We start from the raw sequence: 22134 nt of genomic DNA, 5'->3' as shown, positions 1-22134 counted from the left end.
TTTTCAAGTGGGAAAAGAGAGCCATATGAACTTGCTGTGAAATGAAATTTGCGATGCCATGTTTTTAATTAAGAAATTAAAATATTTGTTATTTAAAATGCTATTTCTGGAGCAATAAATAGTATATAATTAAAAACAAACTCAAATCGATAATATGAGATACACAAAATAATTATCATGACGCCATTCTCATTATCAATTATATAAATTATGTGCTTGTTTATATATTTGATTTGAGCCTTGTTATCAAGTTTGTGGTCATTTTTTCTTTCAAGTACTGATATTAACGCATTATTTTAAAAATATCATGACTTGTGATAACTTATTTAAAGCTATAACAACAAAATTTCATTGATTAATTTGATAAACTGATAGCGAACGTACAGACGATTACGAATTTGTGGAATTACAAAAATTTACGAATCACATAATTAACAAAATTTAAACATCAGCAAATCAATGCTTTAATAAATCACTCTTCTGATCCTAATGTAGAAAATTTCCCGCATTCACAAAATTATTGGTTATCGGCCAGTGCTGATATATGGCGACTCTTAACGTGTAATCTAATACGATCTTAAGCACAACAATCAGAGCAATAGCATTCTTTCACTTCACCCAGCACGCGTTCAGCTTAGTTAAATGTTTAACTATTTAATTGGTAACATGGCACAAAGGGAAAGGCGGAGCAAAGAGTAACAATGAATGACACTTTTATCTCTAGCATTTTAGAACTGATAACGCGCCCCTTGGACACTATATAAATGGCCAGAATGGACAGTGTAGTATCATTCGTTTTACGGCAAACGATCAACATGAAAGTGCTCGTAGTTCTTGCTCTGGCTATTGCCTCCGTCTCCGCTGGCGTTATGCCACAGGGTGCCCCAGTGCATCCTCGTGACTTGCCCGCTGTCGCCCAGATTGAGGGTCGCATCACCAACGGATTGACTGCCTCCGAGGGTCAGTTCCCCTACCAGGTGGCTCTTAGCTTCAGCAGCTCAGGCGGTAGCTGGTTCTGCGGTGGTTCCATCATTGGCAACTCCTGGGTGCTGACTGCTGCCCACTGTACCTCTGGGTAAGATTTCCTCGCCTTGTTGTGCCTCACATCAAATAATCTGGCTTCTTTCGTTTCCAGTGCTTCCTCTGTGAACATTGCCTATGGATCTACTGTTCGCACCAGCCCCAAGCTTAGCCTGACTGTCAGCAGCAGCAGCTTCAAGCAGCACACCAGCTACAACTCCAACACCTTGGCCAACGATATTTCCCTGATCCAGACATCCGCTGTCTCCTTCACCACCTACATCAACAAGGTTGTATTGCCCTCTATTGCCAGCAGCTACTCCACCTACGCCGGCCAGAAGGCCATCGCCTCCGGTTGGGGCAAGACCTCTGACTCAGCTTCCGGTGTGACCAGCACTCTGCAGTACCAGACCTTCGATGTCATTTCCGTTTCCACCTGCCAAGCCACCTACGGCAGCACTGTTGCCTCCAGCAAGGTTATCTGCATTGCCACCCCCAACAAGCAATCTACCTGCTCTGGCGACTCTGGCGGCCCATTGGTTCTGTCCAGCAACGGTCTGCTGATTGGTGTTACCTCTTTCGTGTCCAGCTCTGGCTGCCAGTCGGGTCTGCCATCCGGCTTCACCCGTGTGACCAGCTACTTGGACTGGATCAAGACCAACTCCGGCATTTCCTACTAAAGCACTTTCCACGAAAATGTAACTCTAAATAAACTGCATTCTAAAAAATATATATTCTTTTATTTTATGGTAAAGTTTTTAGATTTTTAATATATTAAAGTGATTTAAATTAAATTCAATTTAAACTAATTATTTAATTGATCATTTAACAAAAAGAAAATGAATGCTATCGTCTTTGACATAAATTAAATGCTTCACCAAACAATAAGTCCTCATAATCTTTAAATTTTTGAAGTTCAACTTTTATAGATAGTAAAGCTTTTTGAGCAACTCGTTTAGATAACGAAGTCAACACTTCGACGCTGAAAAGTATGCTAACAAATTTTACATCACGCCGAATTGTATTAAGACCCCAAAACATATGCTGCGATTGAAAGAAAAGTTTAAACGAACTAAAATACACAATGGTCATGTATGTAGATAATTGCTGGTAGAAATGGGAAAAGAAATTAAGTTCTTCAATTTTTGCAATTCAGTGAAACCCATATTAAGCGGAAGGAAATACTTTTTGTGCGACGCTCATTTCTTGTGAACTTTTTCATGCCTTAAAAAATTATATATGGAAAACTGCACTTCGCGGACGCTACACTATGCAGTCAGTCAGATGGTCAGTCTGTTTCTTGTAGAATGCGATTAAAACCTCGATGATATATTAACTTTAAAAAAATCTATTAATACCTAGAAAAGTAGTCGGCTGGACCATAGTGCGCTAGTTGTAAAGTTTTTAAAAGTCAAAATCATTTATAAACGAATTCCCAAAAGTATATATATTTAAAAAAAACATGAAAATCTCACTCAGTTATTTCACAAGTCACAAAATACTCATCAATTTCATATGCCGCGAACACTCGTGCTGACCGAACATTGGACTTAACTTTAATTATGATGGCTACGATGGCAGACTGAACTGCTGTCTAGAATTTAGTTTTAATGTGGGCAATTGCCTAACATTATCAGTTATAGGAAAAACTGTAAATAATGAGTACAGTTGTGATTTAAATAAAATACAAGTAAGAAAGCTTCAGTCAAGTGTGCTACCCTTTTTGAATATAAACAACACAGTGCGGTATTAATTTTAACATATACCAAATTAATGTACCACAACAATTTAGTTGGTATATTAATACTGTACTACACTCAAAAGGTATATTTTGCGCAAAATATACTAGATACTAATATACATATATAAATATATATCTGTATATTTTTAGTATTTTTCGTCACAATAATTAGGTATAGAGATACTTTACTAGTGCTTATCAAGATAACTTTCAGAAATAGCTATTGCGTATGAAGTATGCTTACTTTATCAAAGATTTTTAATTCAATTGGTTTCTTTCAAAAAATAAACATGTAAATAAATGCTGTTATTATTGTTATTTATTCAATTTGAATTTATAAATTGTATTTCCATTGGAAATTTTTAGTAGGAAATGCCGGTGTTGTCACGGATCCAGTCCAAGTGGTAAGTGACACGGGCGAATCCAGCTGGACCACCAGATTGGCAACCAGCAGCAGGCACAAAGTTGGTAACACCAACCAGTTTGTTGCCGTCGTGTGTGACCAATGGGCCACCAGAGTCACCCTGGCATGTGCCCTTGCCGTCGACAACGCGAATGCAGATAATCTTGTCCTGAATGAGTCCGGTTCCGTAGTAGTTGGCGCACTCACTGTTGCTGATGATCTGCAAGTCGGCGCACTGGAGCCAGTCGGGCAGAGGAGAGCCATCATAGGTGCCACCCCATCCGCAGGCAACAGCCCACGCTCCGTTGTAGTCGTTGTAGCGATCGTTGTAGCTGGGCAGCTCAACCTTGTTGACCATGCTCCAGAAGTCGACATGGGGAATGCGGATCAAAGCAATATCGGCGGAGTTGTGGTTGATCATGTCGTTGCGGCTAACCCAGTGAGTGTACTGGGCGTTGGTGCGCCATGTGGCACCGAAGTAGACGGTGACAGACTCAGCGCTACCCGAGCAGTGCTCAGCGGTGAGCACCCAGGTGTTGCCAATGATGGAACCACCGCACCACCAGCCACCACCGTTGCCGCTGAAGCCCAGACCAACAGTGTAGGGAGCCTTGCCCTCGTAGGCTGGATAGCCGTTGGTGATACGACCTTCGATTCCCTTCTTGGTTGTGGTCAGATCCTTGGGATGGACCATGCCCGTGGAGGGAGCTGCCGAAGCAGCGGCGACAGCCAAAGCCAAAATTGTTATAAACACCTTCATGTTACAGTTGCAACTTGTACAAACTTAGCAAAAAGCAAGAGCTTTTATACCCTTCAACAAGTAGGCACCTTAATCAAATTATCTTTAAGTGAATGATTTATTTATGTTATCTTTACAAGCTCTAAGTTCGATTGTAAATTTTTCATTCTGAAGAACGTTCTCTTCCGTGGGCCAAAGACGTGAACGCTTGTTATAAAGCTGTTTAAAGTAAAAATCATTTATTAACAAATACCCATATACTATAAAACAACATGAAAATCTCACTCACTAAATCGTAAAATACTAACTATTCATGAATTTAAATATAGTAGTGTAATATATAGTAATGAAGGATGGCTTATGTAAATTGAATACAGTAATGAAGTAAGAATTAATCTTATTTTTATTATAAAGGCACAAAATACTCATCAATTTCAAATGGTATTTAGAATTATTTCAAAATCCTATGCAGCCAACATCCGTGCTGACCGGACATTGGATTTAACTTTAATTATTTACAGCTACGACGGCAGACTGAGCTGTTATCTACAATTTACTTTCGGTGAGGGCAAGTGCCTAACATTATCAGTTATAGGAAAAACTGTAAATAATGATTAAAGTTTTGATTTTAAATAAAATGCAAGTAAGAATGAAGCGTCATTGGAGTGCGCTCGACTGTGAGATACTCGCTACCCATTTTGAATAAAAGCAACACAGTGCGGTATTAATTTTAAAATATACCAAATTTATGTACCACAAAAGTACTTAAAATATACGAAGGGGTATATTTGGAATATTGATACAATACTGCACTCAAAATATAAAAGACATAAAAGGCAAAATATAATATATAATATAATTCTATAATATCTACAAGTAAGAAAGCTTATGTCAAGTGTGCTCGACTGGGATATACCCGTACCCATTTTGAATAATAGAAAAACAGAGCGGCATCATTCTTAAAATATACCGAAAATATACCACAAAATACTAAAAATATACCGAATGGTGTATTTGGTATATTGATGTAGTACTGCATTCAAAATATATCATGGGGCGAAAAATATACGAGACTGTCAGCCAAAGCAACTAACCCATCAATAATTGGGTGAATTTGATCATAAAAGAGATTTCTTTATTAACTTTGACAATTTCTGTCTGAGCGCGACCAAATTTTTGGGAATTATAAATAGTATGGTATTATTGTATGTATTAAAATTCGAGACCTTGCTTCAAAATTACGTTTGTTATTCGAGCTTTGTCAATTTGCAGGGGCGGAAGTGGGCGTAAAAAAAATTGGAAACGAACTTGATCTGCGTGCAAACATAACAAATGTTATCGAAAATTATAGCTCTATCTATTATATTCTCTAAATCTAGGTGTTCATACGGACAGACGGACTGACAGACAAACAGACAAACGGATATGGCTAGATTGCCTCAGCGGTTGACGCTGATCAAGTATATACATTTTCTATGGTTAGAGATGCCTCCTTATGCCTGTTATATAATATATATTAATAATATTAAAAATCTTTAGTATTTATTATTTTTAAAATTATTTGTAATGTTACTTGTTTTTTTTTTTTTTTGTTACATGTTCTGATTGAATTTCTTTAGTTACAAAACATCTAATAAGTAAAACAAGTGTAAAGTATGAACCAATCATGAAAATTATTCAAAAATAATTTTGTAGTAAGTAGTAACAAGTAATTAAAATATACTACATCTCTTTCATACTCTTGATAATTAAGCAACACTCATTGTACTAGCTATTGCAAAGTATGCTAATTTACTTTGCAAAAGATTTTTAATATTGTATTTCTTCATTTTCGCGTCTAATTGGAATATTCTATATTTATCTTTAAAGAATGAAACAAGTATAAGACTGCTGTTTTTTTTTGTTATTTATTCAATTTGAATTTATAAATTGTATTTCCATTGGAAATTTTTAGTAGGAAATGCCGGTGTTGTCACGGATCCAGTCCAAGTGGTAAGTGACACGGGCGAATCCAGCTGGACCACCAGATTGGCAACCAGCAGCAGGCACAAAGTTGGTAACACCAACCAGTTTGTTGCCGTCGTGTGTGACCAATGGGCCACCAGAGTCACCCTGGCATGTGCCCTTGCCGTCGACAACGCGAATGCAGATAATCTTGTCCTGAATGAGTCCGGTTCCGTAGTAGTTGGCGCACTCACTGTTGCTGATGATCTGCAAGTCGGCGCACTGGAGCCAGTCGGGCAGAGGAGAGCCATCATAGGTGCCACCCCATCCGCAGGCAACAGCCCACGCTCCGTTGTAGTCGTTGTAGCGATCGTTGTAGCTGGGCAGCTCAACCTTGTTGACCATGCTCCAGAAGTCGACATGGGGAATGCGGATCAAAGCAATATCGGCGGAGTTGTGGTTGATCATGTCGTTGCGGCTAACCCAGTGAGTGTACTGGGCGTTGGTGCGCCATGTGGCACCGAAGTAGACGGTGACAGACTCAGCGCTACCCGAGCAGTGCTCAGCGGTGAGCACCCAGGTGTTGCCAATGATGGAACCACCGCACCACCAGCCACCACCGTTGCCGCTGAAGCCCAGACCAACAGTGTAGGGAGCCTTGCCCTCGTAGGCTGGATAGCCGTTGGTGATACGACCTTCGATTCCCTTCTTGGTTGTGGTCAGATCCTTGGGATGGACCATGCCCGTGGAGGGAGCTGCCGAAGCAGCGGCGACAGCCAAAGCCAAAATTGTTATAAACACCTTCATGTTACAGTTGCAACTTGTACAAACTTAGCAAAAAGCAAGAGCTTTTATACCCTTTCAACAAGTAGGCACCTTAATCAAATTATCTTTAAGTGAATGATTTATTTATGTTATCTTAACAAGCTCAAAGTAATATATTATTCTGAAGAAAAAAGATTAAACGCAATGGTAAACATACTTGCTGATTTTACTTTTTAACTTTATTACGAAAATAATAAATTTACATATTGAAATTATATATTAAGTACAAGTAAAACAAGTAAGAAAGTTACAGTCGAGTGTGCTCGACTGTGAGATACCCGCTACCCATTTTTAATAAAGGCAAAATATTGCGGTATCATTTTCAAAATATACCAAAAATACTAAAAATATACCAAATGTTATGTTTGGTATATCGATATAATACACCATTCAAAATATACCATAGACGACACAATGTGCCAGATTGTCGGCCAAAGCAACTCAGACCCCTAGTAAGTAGGCGTTTTTGTTCATACAAAAGTATTTCATTAATAACTTCCACAATTTTTATCTGATCGCAACTAAATTTTCAGGAATCATAACTACTATAGTAATTATTGTATAAACCAAAATTCGCAACTCTAGATTTAAAATTACTCTTGTTATTCGATTTTTTTGATTTGCGGAGGCGGAAGTGGGCGTGGCTAAAATTTGAAACAAACTTGATCTGCGTGCAAACATAACAAATGCTGTCGAAAAAAAATTAGAGCTCTATCTCTTATAGTCTCTGAGATCCAGTGTTTCATGCAGACGGACGGACAGACGGACAGACACACAGACGGACAGACGGACAGACACACAGACGGACAGACGGACATGGCTATATCGTCTCGGCTGTTGACGATGATCAAGAATATATATACTTTATAGGGTCGGAGATGCCTCCTTCTACCTGTTACATACATTTCCTGCCGGCACAAAGTTATAATACCCTTCTGGGTAGCGGGTATAAAAATTCAGCTTATTTTGCAGATAAATTCCTTAATTATCCTCAGTCCAGATGATATCTAAATGCCTCTCTCAACTGAAGCTACATCAGAAATAAGAATGGATTCAGTAAATAAAATTGATTATAACATTTTGCACTTATAATTTGTCACAGTTCAGTGTTATTTCCGAAATAACTCCCATTGAGAGAACATCTAATGCAAAACAAGAAATCTTGCAATGTAAGGTTAACTTTTTTCTTTTTAATTTATTTTTCTAAATTATTATGGTGAAAATATTCAATATTCTATTTAAAAAATATACATATAGTTTATTGAAACAAATATGCAAAGCGATATATATAAAATATTAAATACAATAAAAACACAAAAAAAAAGTGAGCCTTTTTTTGTCAGTTCTTGGTCTTCTTGTCTTGGAGTTCCTGAATCTCGTAGCTTATTTAATTATAGAAAATTATAGATACGAACAGAATTTAATCAAAATAATTTTTATTTGTAAATACAGGATCAATTAGTAGTAGGCAACACCAGTAAGATCGCGAATCTAGTCGAGGTGGTAGGTGATACGCTGGAAGCCAGATGGATGTCCAGACTGGCAGCCGGCAGAGGAGACCCAGTTAGTAACACGGATAAATTTCTTGCCCTCGTGAGCCACCAAGAGCCTTCGGGTGTTCTCACACACAGAAATTTGCTGCACACAGTGTTAGATCCATAAGTTTGCACACACTCGCTGTTGGGCAAAACCTACACGTCGAGGAGCTGCATCCAATCAGGCAATCCACTGGTGTCATTTGTATTTCCCCAGCCACAGTGGAGTATCATGCGTTTTACGTCAAACGATCAACAAGAAAGTGCTCGTAGTTCTTGTTCTGGCTATCGCCTCCGTCTCCGCTGGCGTTATGCCACAGGGTGCCCCAGTGCATCCTCGTGACTTGCCCGCTGTCGCCCAGATTGAGGGTCGCATCACCAACGGATTGACTGCCTCCGAGGGTCAGTTCCCCTACCAGGTGGCACTTAGCTTCAGCAGCTCCGGCGGTTGCTGGTTCTGTGGTGGTTTCATCTTTGGCAACTCCTGGGTGCTGACTGCTGCCTTCTGTAACTCAGGGTAAGAATTCCTCGCTTTATTGTGTCTCACATCAAATCATTTAAGAAATAAAAGATGAATGATATCGTCTTTGGCGTAAATTAACTGCTTCACCTAAGAAAACCTCCTCATAATCTCTCACGGTTTGGAGTTCAACTTTCATAGGTAAAAAAGCTTTTAAACTAACTTGTTTAGATAACGAAAGTCAATACTTCGACGCTGAAAAGTATACTAGCAAATTTTACATCTCTCCGAATAAAGAAAAAAGTTAAAACTATCTAAACTACACAATGGTCATGTATGCATATAATTGCTAGTAGAAATGGGAAAATAAATCATGTTCTTCAATTTTTTCAAATCAATGAAACCTGTATTAAACATAAGAGAATACTTTTTGCATTGAAAATTATGTTATATGTGGAAAGCAGCGAACACCATTGCAGATGAATGATTGCAGTTGTAATTGTAAGATACGCCATTTTAAACAAAAACAAATCAGTGCGGTATTAACTTTAAAATATGTCAAATTAAAATACCGTAAAAATACTTAAATACGAATTAGGTATTTACTATACAGTATTACACTACTAAAATATAACATAGACGGCAAATTATACGCTAATATTACTTTATTTAATATCGTATCTCTTTATATTCACGTCTAATTTGGAATATGCTATATTAATCTTTAAAGAATGAAACACTTAAAACACTGTTTTTTGTTGGTTATTTATTCAATTTGAATTTCTGATGGAAATTTTTAGTAGGAAATGCCGGTGTTATCACGGATCCAGTCCAAGTGGTAAGTGACACGGGCGAATCCAGCTGGACCACCAGATTGGCAACCAGCAGCAGGAACAAAGTTGGTAACACCAACCAGTTTGTTGCCGTCGTGTGTGACCAATGGGCCACCAGAGTCACCACTGCAAGTGCCCTTGCCGTCAACAACGCGAATGCAGATAATCTTGTCCTGAATGAGTCCGGTTCCATAGTAGTTGGCGCACTCACTGTTGCTGATGATCTGCAAGTCGGCGCACTGCATCCAGTCGGGTTGGGAACCGCCATCAGAGGTAAGACCCCAGCCGCAGGCAACAGCCCACCAATTGGTGTAGTCGTTGTAGCGATCGTTGTAGCTGGGCAGCTCAACCTTGTTGACCATGCTCCAGAAGTCGACATGGGGAATGCGGATCAAAGCAATATCGGCGGAGTTGTGGTTGATCATGTCGTTGCGGCTAACCCAGTGAGTGTACTGGGCGTTGGTGCGCCATGTGGCACCGAAGTAGACGGTGACAGACTCAGCGCTACCCGAGCAGTGCTCAGCGGTGAGCACCCAGGTGTTGCCAATGATGGAACCACCGCACCACCAGCCACCACCGTTGCCGCTGAAGCCCAGACCAACTGTGTAGGGAGCCTTGCCCTCGTAGGCAGCATAGCCGTTGGTGATACGACCTTCGATTCCCTTCTTGGTTGTGGTCAGATCCTTGGGATGGACCATGCCCGTGGAGGGAGCTGCCGAAGCAGCGGCGATAGCCAAAGCCAAAATTGTTATAAACACCTTCATGTTACAGTTGCAACTTGTACAAACTTAGCAAAACGCAAGAACTTTTATACCCTTTGCTTACTTGTAGCAACTTAATCAAATTATTTTTAAATATTATTGATTTATTTTTTTTATCTGTACACGCTCTAAGTTCGATTGTAAATATTTCTTTCTGAATAACGTTCTCTTCTAAAGATTAAAAACAATGGTAAATGCATTTACTTTGATTAATAAAACATATTGAAACAAGTAAGAAAGCTACAGTCGAGTGTACTCGACTGTGAGATACCCGCTACCCATTTTGAATAAAAGAAATATATTTTGCGGTATTTTTCTCAAAATATACTGAATATACTGAAAAAATACTAAAAATATACCAAATGGTATGTTTGGTATATCGATATAGTACCGCATTCAAAATAGACGGCACAATATATCAGCCAAAGCAACTAAGACGCCTAGTAAGTAGGCGTTTTTGCCCATACAAAAGTATTTCTTTAATAACTTCGATAATTCTAGCTTCGCAACTCTAGCTTTAAAATTACGCTTGTTATTCAATTTTTTTGATTTGCGGGGGCGGAAGTGGGCGTGGCAAAAATTTGAAATAAACTTGATCTGCGTGCAAATATAACAAATGCTGTCGAGGAAAATTATAGCTCTATCTCTTATAGTCTCTGAGATCTAGGTGTTCATATGGACAGACGGATAGACAGATAGTCTCGGCTGTTGACGCTCATCAAGAGATGCCTCGTTCTACCTTTTACATACATTTCCTGCCGGCACAAAGTTATAATACCCTTCTACCCTATGGGTAGCGGGTATAAAAATTTATTGAATATGTAGTGTTTCAAAATTCTTCATTCCTTTAGCAGCGTCTAAAAATATATCTTATGTCCAATTTAGATTAAAAATAAATTAGAATTAGTTTCCCCCATTTAAAATCTGCGTCACTCTTCAAAGATAGCATTGCTTGCAAAAAAAAAATCAATTCACCATAAATAATTATTTGTATCAATAAAAAATTAAAGATAAGAAATCGCCAAGGGCCTCTTAAGTTTTGCATTTAACCTCAAAACAAATTTTTAAGTGTAAACCACTTTCTTTCTTATCTATTCAACGTGACCTAGCTCTCCAAAGTAAATTATTCAGTACCCTCCGAAAACAAACCAAGGGTATATCAACTTTTTGAAATGCTACAATTACAAGCCGGACATTTTATTTAAAGAGAAGTGAATCGTGTTTTCCCCCTATCCGTGCACTTTAAGTACAATAACACTAAAATAAAAATGCAGCTTATTTTTTAGATAAATTCCTTAATTATCCTCAGTTAGATAATATCTAAATGCCTTTCTTAACTGGAGAAACTTCAGAAATAAGAATATCACTAAAATAAAAATGTAACTTATTTTTTAGATAAATTCATTAATTGTCCTCAGTCCAGATGATATCTAAATGCCTCTCTCAACTGGAGCTACATCAGAAATAAAAATAGATTCAGTAAATAAAATTGATTATAACTTTTTGCACTTATATTTATAATTTGTCACAGTTCAGTGTTATTTCCGAAATAACTCCCATTGAGAGAACACCTTATGCAAAGCAAGAAATCTTGCAATGTAAGGTTAACTTTTTTCTTTTTAATTTATTTTTCTAAATTATTATGGTGAAAATATTCAATATTCTATTTAAAACATATACATATAGTTTATTGAAACAAATATGCAAAGCGATATATATAATAAATACAATAAAAACACATAAAAAACTGAGGCGGTTCTTTTAGGTCAGTTCTAAGTTTTCTTGTCTTCGGGAGTTTCTGAATCTCGTAGCTTATTTGATTATAGAAAATTATAGATACGAACAGCATTTAATCAAAATCATTTTTATTTTTAGATACAGGATCAATTCAATAGATCTTAGTAGTAGGCAACGCCAGTAAGATCGCGAATCCAGTCGAGATGGTAGGTGATACGCTGGAAGCCAGAAGGATGACCAGACTGGCAGCCGGCAGAGGAGACCCAGTTAGTAACACCGATCAATTTCTTGCCCTCGTGAGCCACCAAGGGGCCACCAGAGTCGCCGCTGCAGGTCGATTTGCCTTCAGGTGTTCTCACACACAGAATGTTGCTGCGCACAGTGTTAGATCCATAAGTTTGCTCACACTCGCTGTTGGGCATAACCTGCAAGTCGACGCACTGCATCCAGTCGGGCAATCCACTGGTGTCATAGGTCTTTCCCCAGCCACAGGCGAATGCCCACCAACCGTTGTAGTCATTGTAGCGCTCATTGAAGCTCGGCAGCTCAATTTTGTTGACCATGTGCCAGAAATCGACGTGGGGAATGCGGATCAAGGCAATGTCATCGTAGTCGTGATTGATGATGTCGTTGCGGCCAACCCAATGAGTGAACTGAGCTTCTGTGCGCCACGTGGCACCGAAATGCACATTCACATTATCCACGTTCCTGGTACAATGCTCCGCAGTGATGACCCAGGTGTGGGCGATGATGGAACCACCGCACCACGAGTAGGCACCGTTCGTCACCAAGCTCAGACCAACCGTATACGGGGCCATACCTTCATAGGTTGGATATCCATTGGTAATGCGTCCTTCCACCTTGCTGACCTTTGCCAGATCCTTGGGATGAGCGATTGCCGCTTGGGGAGCCGCGGTAGCGACACCAATGGCTAAAGCCAAGACAGCTATGAACAGTTTCATGTTTATAGCACAACTTAGTTTTAGTATTATTTCCAGCGCGCTTTTATACTATCCCATTATCGGGGATTCATTATCGAAGAAGAAGCATATAGTAAATATTCTCCGACAACTTATTATAACATATTTAACAAAATTAGTAACGATAATCAATCGACAACTTCGTGTGTGGTATAGTCTACGCAATTTACTCTACAAAATGTCTTAATGTGGTTTAACAAGTCTCAATATTCCTATGTCAGAAATATTTTGAAGTTTTATTGAAAAACAATATATTCAACTTCTGTAGGATCATTTCTTTAAATGCATTTCTAGATTAAAATATGATCAAATAATTTCTTCCTTGAGGAAAGAAATTTAAAGTAATAGGCGACACTATTTGTTCAATCAAATATAATAATATTATAATATTTTAAAAGGTTATAGTGTTCTCTTGCAATATTAGTATCCGATCAACAAAAACAGTTTTCCTATAGGGTATGTTAAAGCCAATGCTGAGCAGCGTTCCATTTGAATTGCAGAAGTAAACAAATTGTAAATCAAATTTTATAGATAATCAAATTCCTATCAGCACGTACATACATACGAAATGCGAAAATAATTTTTAATGGCCTAAATCACAATAATCTATGAAAGTTTTATTGAAGTCAACCAATATTTATTCGCTTTCCAAGCTATCTGATAAGGCTTATGTTCTTGCAATAAGAAAAAGTATAAAAACTATGTCAACGACCCAGAAAAGCACAATTTGTCTACAACATGAAGGTGTTTATTACTCTATTGGCTTTGGCTGTTGCCTCTGCCTCGGCTTATGAGGAGGTGATCCACAACAAGGATATCACCAAGGTGAATAAGATCGAGGGTCGCATTACCAACGGCTACCCAGCCTACGAGGGCAAGGCTCCCTACACCGTCGGACTCGGCTTCAGCGGTGGCTGGTGGTGCGGTGGTTCCATCATCTCCAACACCTGGGTCCTTACTGCTGAGCACTGCACTGGCAGCGCCGAGGCCGTCACCGTCTACTTCGGTGCCACATGGCGCACCAATGCCCAGTACACTCACTATGTTAGCCGCAACGACATGATCAATCACGGATCAAAGGATATTTCTCTGATCCGCATCCCTCATGTGGACTTCTGGAGCATGGTCAACAAGGTTGAGCTGCCCAGCTACAACGATCGCTACAACGACTACAACAATTGGTGGGCTGTTGCTTGCGGCTGGGGTGGCACCTATGATGGCTCTCCTCTGCCCGACTGGCTCCAGTGCGTCGACTTGCAGGTTATTTCCAACAGCGAGTGCGCTCAGACCTACGGCACTGGCACTGTTACCGACAGCATCATCTGTGTGAGGACTCCCGACGGCAAGTCAACCTGCGGTGGTGACTCTGGTGGTCCTCTGGTTTCCCACGACGGCAACAAGCTTATCGGTGTTACCAACTGGGTGTCTGCTGCTGGCTGCCAATCTGGCCATCCTTCTGGCTTCCAGCGTGTCACCTACCACTTGGACTGGATCCGTGAGCACACTGGCATTTCTTACTAAGAAGCTATGATAACTCGAAAAATATTAATAAAGCAAATAAAATGAAAATAAATGTTTAAATTTCGATCATTATAAACTATTCAGGGATTCATATTTTGTTTGCAAAACCAAATTCAAAGTGTGAAATAATAATGATATTAAAACTATTAAAGACTTTTTATACTCGCTTCTTATATGGTAGAAGGGTATTATAAGTTTGCGACTTCAGGAAAGTATGTAACAGGGTGATTTATATATATTCTTCGTCAGCGTCAACATCCGAGACGATATAGCCATGTCCGACTGTCCGTCTGTCCCTAAGATCACCTAGATCTCAGAGACTTTAAGAGATACCGCTATGTTGTTATGTTTGCACGCAGATCAAATTTGTTTCCAATTTTTGGACTACCCCAATTCCGCCTCCGCAAATCGACAAAAACGAAAAACAAACGTAATTTGGAAGATTGAGTTGATCTTGGTACATACAATAATAACTATAGTCTATATGAAAATTTCTGAAAATTTCATTGCGATCAGATAAAAAATGTTAGAAAAAATACTTTTGTATGAATGAAAACTACGGGGGTTAGTATCATTGGCTGACAATCTGGTATTTTGTGCACTCCGTGGTATATTTTGAATGAATTACTATTTCAATATGAAAAATATAACATTTGGTATATTTGAGTATTTCATGGTATATTAATTTGGTATATTTTGATATTAATAAACAGTGGGTTATTTGCTTCAATTCAAAATGGACAGCGCGGTTCTCATAGTCGAGGTTACTCGACTGTGGCTTTCATAGTTGCTTTGATTTTTTATGTTAGCACATTCTTTCTTATTTAATTCAACAAAATTGATGGTAATTTTCATTTTTTTATAATTTAATTTTTCTGAAATGTGCACAGTGGTCTATCATAATAAGAGTAATCAATTAACAATAATTATATTATTTTAGAGTATGTGCAAGCCATTGCGGAAAAGCCATCGATTTGAACTGCAAGCATATTGTAAATAAAATAATGTAGATAAAAAAATTCTATCAGTACGAGTATAAGAAAAAGTAAGATAATTTCTACTGGCCTAAATCACAAAAATCTTGAAAGTTTTATTGAAGTCGTAGATTATTTATGTGCTTTCCAAATTTCGCGATAAGGCGAATGTATCTGCAACTTCTTGCAACCAGAAATAGTATAAAAACTTGGCCAACGGCTCAGAAATGCACAAGTTGTCTACAACATGAAGGTGTTCATTACTCTACTGGCTTTGGCTGTTGCCTCTGCCTCGGCTTACGAGGAGGTGATCCACAACAAGGATATCACCAGGGTGAACAAGATCGAGGGTCGCATTACCAACGGCTACCCAGCCTACGAGGGCAAGGCTCCCTACACCGTCGGTCTCGGCTTCAGCGGTGGCTGGTGGTGCGGTGGTTCCATCATCTCCAACACCTGGGTCCTTACTGCTGAGCACTGCACTGGCAGCGCCGAGGCCGTCACCGTCTACTTCGGTGCCACATGGCGCACCAACGCCCAGTACACTCACTGGGTTAGCCGCAACGACATGATCAACCACGGATCAAAGGATATTTCTCTGATCCGCATCCCTCATGTGGACTTCTGGAGCATGGTCAACAAGGTTGAGCTGCCCAGCTACAACGATCGCTACAACGACTACAACAATTGGTGGGCTGTTGCTTGCGGCTGGGGTGGCACCTATGATGGCTCTCCTCTGCCCGACTGGCTCCAGTGCGTCGACTTGCAGGTTATTTCCAACAGCGAGTGCGCTCAGACCTACGGCACTGGCACTGTTACCGACAGCATCATCTGTGTGAGGACTCCCGACGGCAAGTCAACCTGCGGTGGTGACTCTGGTGGTCCTCTGGTTTCCCACGACGGCAACAAGCTTATCGGTGTTACCAACTGGGTGTCTGCTGCTGGCTGCCAATCTGGCCATCCTTCGGGCTTCCAGCGTGTCACCTACCACTTGGACTGGATCCGTGAGCACACTGGCATTTCTTACTAAAAAACTTTAACAACTAACGAGAAATTAAAAAAAAACATATGATTTGAAAAGCAAAATTAATTTTATTTGTTTAGTTCACAAGATTTATTCACCTACGATTGCAATGATGTTGCCGAGTCGTAGGAAAATGTCCTAGCTTTGAGTACCTGGACGTCCTTCAATGAAAAGCTATCGGCTACCGGCAATTCGACCAACAATTACCCAAAAGTATTTTCCTACTTTTACCATACTTTCTAGTTATATTAAAATACACAATTAAAAATACCATAAGCTATACGTTGCAGCGGATTTTAACACTATAAAATTCAAACTAAATTTTTAGGAATAATTTAGACTACTAGACCAAAATTCTCGCAAGCTTGAAAGTTACTATTATTATCCGATTCCGTTCGATATCAAAAAGATGGCGAGGAACCTGGTTAAAAGTAGTAGCTTCTATATTTCTAAGATTATAGATTTATCGAATCTCAGATATTTGAATATTATGTGGATAATGCTATTTCATAATCTTTATATGCATATAAACAGAGGCTATTTCATCTTCATTGTTGACTCTGTTGAGGAATATACTACTACTACTACTACTATATGTTATATGGCTCCCTTTGTTGCAATCAGATAAAAATCGAGCATGTTACTTAAGCAATAATTTGTTGTATGTCCGACGCCGGCTACTGCTGACAGGACTTAATTACCTTGGTTGACAATCTGGTTTATTTGGTACTCTTTGGTATATCCTAAAGGTAATAGTATTTATGTATATAACAGAGGAATTTTTTGCGCTATACTATTTTGGTATATTTTAACAATAGAACACAACTGTTTTATTTTTATTGGAAATGGGTAGCACATCCATCACAGTCGAAAACACATGATAGACATTTATTTTTAATTGTCTAAAAAATTGTATAAACATAAACAATGCAATAAAACAAGTAAGACAGCTACAGTTGAGTTTGAGATACCAGCTTTCCCCATTTTAAATGAAAGCAAAACAATGCGATATTAAATTTAAAATATACAAAATTACTGGACCGCAAAAATACTAAAAATATACTTAGGGCTATATTTGTTGTATTGAAGTAGTACCACATAATTATTCGATTTTATCAATATGAGGCGGCGGAAGTGGGCATGGCGAACATTTGAAACAAACTTGATCTGCGTGAAAACATGCTGTCGAACAAAAATTAAATTTCTATCTCTTATAGTTTCTGAGATCGAGGTTTTCATGCGAACGGACCTACAGCCGGACGAACGGACATCGCATTATCGGCTGTTGACGCTGATAATATATATAATACATATATATATACATGTATACTTCTTAGGGTGAGAGATACCTTCCCTTGCCTGTTACAATCATTTTATGGAGGCACAAAGTTACCATACCGTATTGGTAATGGGTATAAATAGTATCCTAAAATTGCCTAACTGGTTATTTAGATAGACTTATTACTGAAAAACTGCTCTTCATTTTTTAAACCCATACATTTTGATTGATTATTTATTTTTGTAAAATTTATAATTTTTGAAAGTTTATAGTGATCCATTAAAATAAAAGCTACCAATAAGTAAAGTCTTCAGTTTTTAGTGTTTTGAGGCTATTGCAGAGCAGCATTCGATTTGGAATGCAAAACAAAACGTACTGTAAATCAAATTTTGAAGATAAAAACAATTTCTATCGGCACGTATATACGAAAGCGTAAAATAGTTTCTAGCGACCTAAATCACATTAATCAGATAGTTTTATTGAACCAATAAAATATTTATGTTCCTTCCAAATTACGCGATAAGACTTAAGTATTTGCAACTTCTTGCAACCAGAAATAGTATAAAAACTTGGCCAACGGCTCAGAAATGCACAAGTTGTCTACAACATGAAGGTGTTTATTACTCTACTGGCTTTGGCTGTTGCCTCTGCCTCGGCTTACGAGGAGGTGATCCACAACAAGGATATCACCAGGGTGAACAAGATCGAGGGTCGCATTACCAACGGCTACCCAGCCTACGAGGGCAAGGCTCCCTACACTGTCGGTCTAGGCTTCAGCGGTGGCTGGTGGTGCGGTGGTTCAATCATCTCCAACACCTGGGTCCTTACTGCTGAGCACTGCACTGGCAGCGCCGAGGCCGTCACCGTCTACTTCGGTGCCACATGGCGCACCAATGCCCAGTACACTCACTATGTTAGCCGCAACGACATGATCAACCACGGATCAAAGGATATTTCTCTGATCCGCATCCCTCATGTGGACTTCTGGAGCATGGTCAACAAGGTTGAGCTGCCCAGCTACAACGATCGCTACAACGACTACAACAATTGGTGGGCTGTTGCTTGCGGCTGGGGTGGCACCTATGATGGCTCTCCTCTGCCCGACTGGCTCCAGTGCGTCGACTTGCAGGTTATTTCCAACAGCGAGTGCGCTCAGACCTACGGCACTGGCACTGTTACCGACAGCATCATCTGTGTGAGGACTCCCGACGGCAAGTCAACCTGCGGTGGTGACTCTGGTGGTCCTCTGGTTTCCCACGACGGCAACAAGCTTATCGGTGTTACCAACTGGGTGTCTGCTGCTGGCTGCCAATCTGGCCATCCTTCTGGCTTCCAGCGTGTCACCTACCACTTGGACTGGATCCGTGAGCACACTGGCATTTCTTACTAAAAAGCTATAACAACTTACGAGAAATTAAAAAAGCATATGAATTGAAAAACAAAATGCATTTTATTTGGTCAGTTAATTTCTCTAAGGGTTGTGTAAATACCCAACCGAGCTTTTCGATGACGTTCCAGCTTCAGGATGAGCGGGACTCTTTTTAACACAAATTTTGATCTTCAACATCAAAACTTTGGTGTGTGAATTATATCTTATCTCGAAGATTTTTGAGTTGCTGTAGATCTTAGTAAGATGATAAATAAGATTGTAATTGATTGAAGCAAAACTTGACAGAATTAGGGCCAGTTTATTAATGTCCCCATAAGCCTATAAATGAAATTACATACAAGTTTTTCCAATTTCCGATATAACCACAGATACTGCATGCCACTAGACTATGTTTCTAGGAATTTCCATAAAAAATATTTTATTAGTTATTCCGCTAAAATCCATAAGAGCTAGTCTGTTTTTTCAAATCTATTTGCAATTAGAAACTAATACACATACATACATACATAAATATGTGAACTTTTTATACCCTTTATGTACTTTTTATGCCCTTAATGGCATTCGACAATTTTACGAAAGGTTGACGACCTTGGTGAAGTCAGAGTGAAGTCATGAGTAGCACTCATGGGAAGTTTCATATAATATTGCTTCATTATTTAATGTGTTTATATAGTTTTAACAATTAACATAAGATCAATGAACTTTTTTTTAATTTGGCCGTAATGTTTGTTCCTGAGTATTGAGGAAATTTTTCTCTTTAATAAAGTAATTAATTGTCGCCACATATCGCAAAAGGTGTTTTCGAAGAAAACAATGCCACCTTTTTGAATTTTGTTTGCAATTCACAATGCAAATCGATATATTTTCGTTTGGGTACATTAGATAAAAGTTTCTATCGATAGTAATCGATATTTAAGGCAGAGGGTTGCCACATTTATCATTAAAAAAAATCCATGGGTATAAAGCCCGCACTGTTCCGATTTAAAGGAAATTTTTGTAGAGCTCTGAGGCAAGATTCAATATGGACGATATACAAATCCTTTTAAATGTATAATTTAATGGATCGTAAACTTCAGATTTTGCATATTCATTTCGCATTTACAGAAAATGTTGCCTATAAAAAAAAATCAAGAAGTTGGACTTTACAATTTTGTTCATCTTTCTTTGAATAGATGAGAAAGTCCCAATTTCATTAATATTTTCATTTATATTTCCTTTTAATTTGTTGAGATAAAGAAATTATTTAAAAATCGATATTTAAATGATTTCAGGATTGTTAATTTCATTTTGCATTTATATATGAATCTTTATTTTTGTCAATAAAATTAAATAAATAAATGAGGAAAACAAAAAATCCAGCATGATCCCGAACACATTAATTTCCCAAATCGTAATAAACATATAATTTTTAATCAACTAAGTTTTTATTGAAGCTAAAGCTTATTAGTAAGAAATGCCAGTGTGGTCACGGATCCAGTCCAAGTGGTAGGTGACACGTTGGAAACCAGCTGGGGCTCCAGATGTGCAGGAGGAGGTACCGAAGTTGGTAACACCAATCAATTTGTTGCCATCGTGGGAAACGAGAGGACCGCCAGAGTCACCGTTGCAAGTGGACTTGCCATCGGGAGTCCTCACACAGATGATGTTATCCCTAACGGTGCCAGTGCCGTAGGTCTGAGCGCACTCGTTGTTGGAAATAACCTGCAAGTCGACGCACTGCAACCAATCGGGCAGAGGAGAGCCATCATAGGTACCACCCCAGCCGCAAGCAACAGCCCACCATCCGTTGTAGTCGTTGTAGCGATCGTTGTAGCTGGGCAGCTCAACCTTGTTGACCATGTGCCAGAAATCGACATGGGGAATGCGGATCAAAGCGATATCGGCGGATCCATGGTTGATGATGTCATTGCGGCTAACCCAGTGAGTGTACTGGGCGTTGGTGCGCCATGTGGCACCAAAGTAGACTGTGACGGACTCAGCGCTGCTGGTGCAGTGCTCAGCAGTAAGGACCCAGGTGTTGGAGATGATGGAACCACCGCACCACCAACCACCGCTGAAGCCCAGACCGACAGTGTAGGGAGCCTTGCCCTCGTAGGCTGGGTATCCGTTGGTAATGCGGCCGGAAATATCCTTCAGGTTAACGGCTTTCTCCACAGCGGAGGGCACCGCGGCGCCAGATGCGGAGGCAATGGCCAAAGCCAAGATAGTTATGAACACCTTCATGCTGGATGTACAACTTGTTGGTTGAGGGGAATAAGTTTGCGCTTTTATACCAAATGCAAAACATTGTTAACCTTATCTTCAAGTAAATGAGCAATGACCTAATAAATTATTTACCATTCCTAAGTGGTTTATTGAATGCGATAAAATAGGATTTATAATCGCAAAGTTCAATTTAATAAAACAAAGAATTGACAAGTGGAAGATAGACAATTAAGAGTGCTGTAAACACTATAATCTGTATTGGGTATAGTTATGTGTTGACAATTTTCAAATAAAACAAAGTCCATTCCTCATTTCAATTGATTTTATCAGGTTAATTCAATGCCATTAATAGTAAACTGTGTCAGTGCATTTTTAGTGACAAAGCTAAAGTATTTGTAAAGTCTTCCTAAGACTACAGTGTAAAGTCAACATTAAATTCAAGCGACATATAAATAAAAACATTTTAACTATCTTTAATCACATATTAAATACAAATAGAGCTACAATCAACAATACTCTTCGGGAAATCCGGCTCGTATCCTACAAGGTCCTCTGTAATTACAAATTGTACTTTTCAAACATAATTTTATTTTTAGTATTCTATTGCTCAATATTGACTAGGGTAGATCGCAGACCCGGAGTTCAACTCCATCCGTAGGTGCTCTCAGGAATTCTATTGAAGTTGCCATTACATATAAGAAATATTTTTTATATATGGTTTTTCTTTTCAAAATTTAATTTTAATTGAAATAATATTTGTTTT

The 22134-nt window shown here is 38.9% G+C and overlaps 10 protein-coding genes across 10 annotated transcripts; 5 read left to right on the top strand and 5 right to left on the bottom strand.

The window, feature by feature from the left end:
- The first annotated feature begins 778 nt into the window (after positions 1 to 778).
- On the top strand, positions 779 to 1757 carry LOC132791302 (serine protease 1-like). Its single transcript, XM_060800174.1, has 2 exons — positions 779 to 1075; positions 1136 to 1757. Exons 1-2 carry the CDS (start codon positions 816 to 818, stop codon positions 1698 to 1700), a joined length of 825 nt encoding a protein of 274 aa, XP_060656157.1. The 5' UTR covers positions 779 to 815; the 3' UTR covers positions 1701 to 1757.
- A 1305-nt stretch (positions 1758 to 3062) lies between these two features.
- On the bottom strand, positions 3063 to 3955 carry LOC132792199 (serine protease 1-like). The gene has a single exon (XM_060801455.1). It carries the CDS (start codon positions 3922 to 3924, stop codon positions 3124 to 3126), a length of 801 nt encoding a protein of 266 aa, XP_060657438.1. The 5' UTR covers positions 3925 to 3955; the 3' UTR covers positions 3063 to 3123.
- Positions 3956 to 5791: 1836 nt separating this feature from the next.
- On the bottom strand, positions 5792 to 6683 carry LOC132792276 (serine protease 1-like). Its single transcript, XM_060801565.1, has one exon. It carries the CDS (start codon positions 6652 to 6654, stop codon positions 5854 to 5856), a length of 801 nt encoding a protein of 266 aa, XP_060657548.1. The 5' UTR covers positions 6655 to 6683; the 3' UTR covers positions 5792 to 5853.
- Positions 6684 to 8198: 1515 nt separating this feature from the next.
- Positions 8199 to 8728, top strand: LOC132788236 (serine protease 3-like). Its single transcript, XM_060795567.1, has 2 exons — positions 8199 to 8239; positions 8425 to 8728. The coding sequence occupies exons 1-2, from the start codon at positions 8199 to 8201 to the stop codon at positions 8726 to 8728; spliced, it is 345 nt and encodes a 114-aa protein (XP_060651550.1).
- Positions 8729 to 9415: 687 nt separating this feature from the next.
- LOC132791308 (serine protease 1-like) lies at positions 9416 to 10275 on the bottom strand. The gene has a single exon (XM_060800180.1). The coding sequence runs from the start codon at positions 10262 to 10264 to the stop codon at positions 9464 to 9466; it is 801 nt and encodes a 266-aa protein (XP_060656163.1). The 5' UTR covers positions 10265 to 10275; the 3' UTR covers positions 9416 to 9463.
- A 1833-nt stretch (positions 10276 to 12108) lies between these two features.
- On the bottom strand, positions 12109 to 12963 carry LOC132791309 (serine protease 1-like). The gene has a single exon (XM_060800181.1). The coding sequence runs from the start codon at positions 12958 to 12960 to the stop codon at positions 12160 to 12162; it is 801 nt and encodes a 266-aa protein (XP_060656164.1). The 5' UTR covers positions 12961 to 12963; the 3' UTR covers positions 12109 to 12159.
- A 726-nt stretch (positions 12964 to 13689) lies between these two features.
- LOC132791310 (serine protease 1-like) lies at positions 13690 to 14551 on the top strand. The gene has a single exon (XM_060800182.1). It carries the CDS (start codon positions 13717 to 13719, stop codon positions 14497 to 14499), a length of 783 nt encoding a protein of 260 aa, XP_060656165.1. The 5' UTR covers positions 13690 to 13716; the 3' UTR covers positions 14500 to 14551.
- Positions 14552 to 15681: 1130 nt separating this feature from the next.
- LOC132792647 (serine protease 1-like) lies at positions 15682 to 16559 on the top strand. The gene has a single exon (XM_060802084.1). The coding sequence runs from the start codon at positions 15721 to 15723 to the stop codon at positions 16501 to 16503; it is 783 nt and encodes a 260-aa protein (XP_060658067.1). The 5' UTR covers positions 15682 to 15720; the 3' UTR covers positions 16504 to 16559.
- A 1821-nt stretch (positions 16560 to 18380) lies between these two features.
- LOC132789542 (serine protease 1-like) lies at positions 18381 to 19220 on the top strand. The gene has a single exon (XM_060797613.1). The coding sequence runs from the start codon at positions 18384 to 18386 to the stop codon at positions 19164 to 19166; it is 783 nt and encodes a 260-aa protein (XP_060653596.1). The 5' UTR covers positions 18381 to 18383; the 3' UTR covers positions 19167 to 19220.
- A 1351-nt stretch (positions 19221 to 20571) lies between these two features.
- LOC132792923 (serine protease 1-like) lies at positions 20572 to 21422 on the bottom strand. The gene has a single exon (XM_060802459.1). The coding sequence runs from the start codon at positions 21387 to 21389 to the stop codon at positions 20610 to 20612; it is 780 nt and encodes a 259-aa protein (XP_060658442.1). The 5' UTR covers positions 21390 to 21422; the 3' UTR covers positions 20572 to 20609.
- Positions 21423 to 22134: the final 712 nt, after the last annotated feature.

Source organism: Drosophila nasuta, chromosome 3 (assembly GCF_023558535.2).
Source record: "Drosophila nasuta strain 15112-1781.00 chromosome 3, ASM2355853v1, whole genome shotgun sequence".
Lineage (NCBI taxonomy): Eukaryota > Metazoa > Arthropoda > Insecta > Diptera > Drosophilidae > Drosophila > Drosophila nasuta.
The sequence above is the reverse complement of the archived record's forward strand: the minus strand, read 5'-3'. Positions and strand labels throughout refer to the sequence as shown.

Excerpts from the sequence above, each read along its gene's own strand:
- LOC132791302 (XM_060800174.1), top strand. The coding sequence starts at position 816 with ATGAAAGTGCTCGTAGTTCTTGCTCTGGCTATTGCCTCCGTCTCCGCT. Across the intron at positions 1,076-1,135 it reads GCTGCCCACTGTACCTCTGG|TGCTTCCTCTGTGAACATTG; the intron begins GTAAGATTTCCT and ends TTTCGTTTCCAG.
- LOC132792199 (XM_060801455.1), bottom strand. The coding sequence starts at position 3,924 with ATGAAGGTGTTTATAACAATTTTGGCTTTGGCTGTCGCCGCTGCTTCG.
- LOC132792276 (XM_060801565.1), bottom strand. The coding sequence starts at position 6,654 with ATGAAGGTGTTTATAACAATTTTGGCTTTGGCTGTCGCCGCTGCTTCG.
- LOC132788236 (XM_060795567.1), top strand. The coding sequence starts at position 8,199 with ATGGATGTCCAGACTGGCAGCCGGCAGAGGAGACCCAGTTA. Across the intron at positions 8,240-8,424 it reads CGGCAGAGGAGACCCAGTTA|CCACAGTGGAGTATCATGCG; the intron begins GTAACACGGATA and ends GTATTTCCCCAG.
- LOC132791308 (XM_060800180.1), bottom strand. The coding sequence starts at position 10,264 with ATGAAGGTGTTTATAACAATTTTGGCTTTGGCTATCGCCGCTGCTTCG.
- LOC132791309 (XM_060800181.1), bottom strand. The coding sequence starts at position 12,960 with ATGAAACTGTTCATAGCTGTCTTGGCTTTAGCCATTGGTGTCGCTACC.
- LOC132791310 (XM_060800182.1), top strand. The coding sequence starts at position 13,717 with ATGAAGGTGTTTATTACTCTATTGGCTTTGGCTGTTGCCTCTGCCTCG.
- LOC132792647 (XM_060802084.1), top strand. The coding sequence starts at position 15,721 with ATGAAGGTGTTCATTACTCTACTGGCTTTGGCTGTTGCCTCTGCCTCG.
- LOC132789542 (XM_060797613.1), top strand. The coding sequence starts at position 18,384 with ATGAAGGTGTTTATTACTCTACTGGCTTTGGCTGTTGCCTCTGCCTCG.
- LOC132792923 (XM_060802459.1), bottom strand. The coding sequence starts at position 21,389 with ATGAAGGTGTTCATAACTATCTTGGCTTTGGCCATTGCCTCCGCATCT.